At 44.2% G+C, this 2,800-nt stretch overlaps 1 protein-coding gene across 1 annotated transcript; it reads left to right on the top strand.

Moving 5' to 3' along the window:
* The first annotated feature begins 1,429 nt into the window (after positions 1–1,429).
* On the top strand, positions 1,430–2,404 carry LOC119960562 (kappa-type opioid receptor-like). The gene has a single exon (XM_038788224.1). The coding sequence runs from the start codon at positions 1,430–1,432 to the stop codon at positions 2,402–2,404; it is 975 nt and encodes a 324-aa protein (XP_038644152.1).
* Positions 2,405–2,800: the final 396 nt, after the last annotated feature.

Genomic DNA, 2,800 nt, shown 5'->3' with positions numbered 1-2,800 from the left:
CATTTCCCGCTTGCTCTGGAACACAACCCATTCTCAACAACAGTAACACAGTCCTTTCTGAGTCTACACCGATATTCATTGATTCTGGATCAGTTTACAGGTAATGGTACAATTATTTCAGTCCAAAACACAGAAAGCGAATTACACTTTCAGCAGTTGAGTGGGCCAAGCCGAATTAGCTGCAGTAAATTTCAGAAATGACGGATAAGGGACGAGAATGGGTCAGTAGAAATCTAGAATGCTGGAATAAAGAACGTGATTTGGAGCTTATGGTGTGGGAATCAGAAAATAGACCATGAGGATGAAGGAGCAGGAGCGGAAATAAGAGATTAGAGAGCAAGGGTGGAGGGTTAGAGAGTAGGGTTAGGAGAACAATGAAACGGGTGAGGGAGCAGAAGGTGTTGACGAAGCAATGGAGAGGGAGGGACGTGTGAGACGAGACGCGAGCTGTGCTTGTAACTTGCTGCAGGAGGACGACTGTAAGAGGCCGGATGCTGCAAGAATATATCCGGCCGAATGGAACGATAAATACGATGGTGCACATATCTCCCTCTGAGAAAAATGGCTGATAGACACCAGGGAGAACAACAATATTCTCCCGGTACACAATAAGTAGAGACTAACGCAGAGATTCCAGCCAGGGTGCAAGTTTGTGCTGGCGGGAGCTGGACTGAGATACACAGTTAGTGTACAGGGCAGCACAGGAGCATATTGGCAGCGCTGCTGCTTCAGAGCCAGGGACCGAGGTTTGAGTTCTGGCCTTGGGCTACTTTCTGTATGAAGTTTGTACTTTCTCCCAATGTCTGCGTGTATTTCCTCCGGGTACTCCGGTCCGCCCCCCCCCCCCCCCCCCACAGTTCAAAGGTGTGCAGGTTAGGTGGGGTTATGGGGTTACGGGGATAGGACGGGGCAGTGAGCCTCGGTAGGGTGCACTTTCGGAGGGCCAATACTTCCGCGATGGGCGAATAGGCTCCTTATGTACTGTGGGGATTCGATGATTCCGTGTCATAGTCACAGTAGGGAAGCTTCAATATGTATGTATTTACTGTGGTGAGTGCGATTAAGAGACAAGTCTGCGTCCATATACCTAGCTCTATAACTTCTAAAATGTAATTACTTTCAGGCAATTAATACATTTGATCATATCTGTTTGTTGCAGAATTCAATCTCCAATTTCACCTATTCAACTTCACCAATTCGGCATCCTGGCATCATAGAGATTCCTCACGTACATTTGTATCCCACCCATTTCAGAGGAGAACTACAGGCAGTCTGAACCACTGAGATAGCATTAAGGTGCTGAACTGCGTCATTCAACATTGAATAATTGATAGGATATTTCCCAACTGATATTCGACAATCTATCTGCTCATTTTCCTCGCATTACTCATCGGCTGTTTTTAAAAATATTATCTGATCAAAACATCAAATGGCTACGTTTATGATCTGGAATGCAACAGGCAGCCGTCCTTGGACGGAGGTCACCGCAGCCAGCCATACTGGAAATGCAAGTCTCGGGCACTTCGAAGCCATGGAACGGATTGAAACCCTCGTCCTACCTTGTCTTCTCAGCTTCACTGTCGTGTTGGGCGTGGCTGGGAACTCAATTTCATTGTGGTACATCACAAGAGGAAAGAAAGTTTCATCAGCAACTGCTGTTCTCCTGCTTGATTTAACCATCACCAACGTCTTGGTGATCCTGGCTTCTATATTTTATCTCATTCATTTGATCCCACAAATTAAGTTCACGAAGCGTCTCCTTGAAGCCCATCTGCTCATCGGTACAGTCAACATTTTTGGCAACCCACCATTCATGGCCTGCATTGCTATTGATCAGTACATCGCGGTTGCCCATCCAATCAGGTGTCATAACTGGCGAAGACCCCGATACTACGTCGCCCTGTCCATTGTAATATGGTTGTCAGTGTTAAGCTTGAGTGTAGCTGCCTTTCACTTCAAAAGAAACATCGTAGATGAAAGCATCTCATGTAAGGATAAGATATTAATGAGGAAGCCTTTGCAAATCTTCATGCTAGTTTGTGAAATGGTATCATTTGTCATTCCAGTTCTGGTCCTGTTGATCTGCTATGCTCTGACTGTAAAGAAGCTGAGAGAAGTAGGAGCTGGAAAGGAATCAATGAAGCGGATGAAGACGCAAGTGCTAAGGACCATTTCAGGAATTCTGGCTGTTCTACTTTTCTGCTTTGCCCCTTTTCACATCCCACAACTGTATTTTTCGAGTGAGGGTCTGATAGGTCCATTCAATAGAATATTAGTTTTTTATATGTGCCATGTTAAGATTTACACCTGGGCCCTCACTTCATTATCTGCTTTCCTTAATCCCATGCTGTACATTTTCAGGTCCCAGAACTTTCAATGGAGAGCACATTGCTGCGCCGTGTAACACACGGATGCGACTATGGTCAGGATATTGACAGCGTCTGAGTTAGAGATAAATATCACTTTTGCATTGTTCACAATGTACGCGGAGAGAATTTTCTGAAGTAAAGTGCAAACAGAATCACATTCTTTCTTCCAACGGAGGAGATGACATACCAATGAAAACCAACTAAACTTGAATGCAATCTCTCCAAACGTAGCAATGTGGATACATTGATATATTATACGTGTATTGTAAATGCTGTTTGGTCCTGTATTCGCTGTCTGTTAATTTGTTAATTCTTCTGTCTATGTATGTATTTGTGTCTGCCGATGTCTTTCAATGCGTATATTTTGGACATTTTTCATCTTTCCATGCATCATTAAGTTTTCAATTATCACTGTATCTCATCACCATTCC

The sequence above is a fragment of the Scyliorhinus canicula genome, unplaced genomic scaffold (assembly GCF_902713615.1).
Source record: "Scyliorhinus canicula unplaced genomic scaffold, sScyCan1.1, whole genome shotgun sequence".
Lineage (NCBI taxonomy): Eukaryota > Metazoa > Chordata > Chondrichthyes > Carcharhiniformes > Scyliorhinidae > Scyliorhinus > Scyliorhinus canicula.
The sequence above is the reverse complement of the archived record's forward strand: the minus strand, read 5'-3'. Positions and strand labels throughout refer to the sequence as shown.

Excerpts from the sequence above, each read along its gene's own strand:
- LOC119960562 (XM_038788224.1), top strand. The coding sequence starts at position 1,430 with ATGGCTACGTTTATGATCTGGAATGCAACAGGCAGCCGTCCTTGGACG.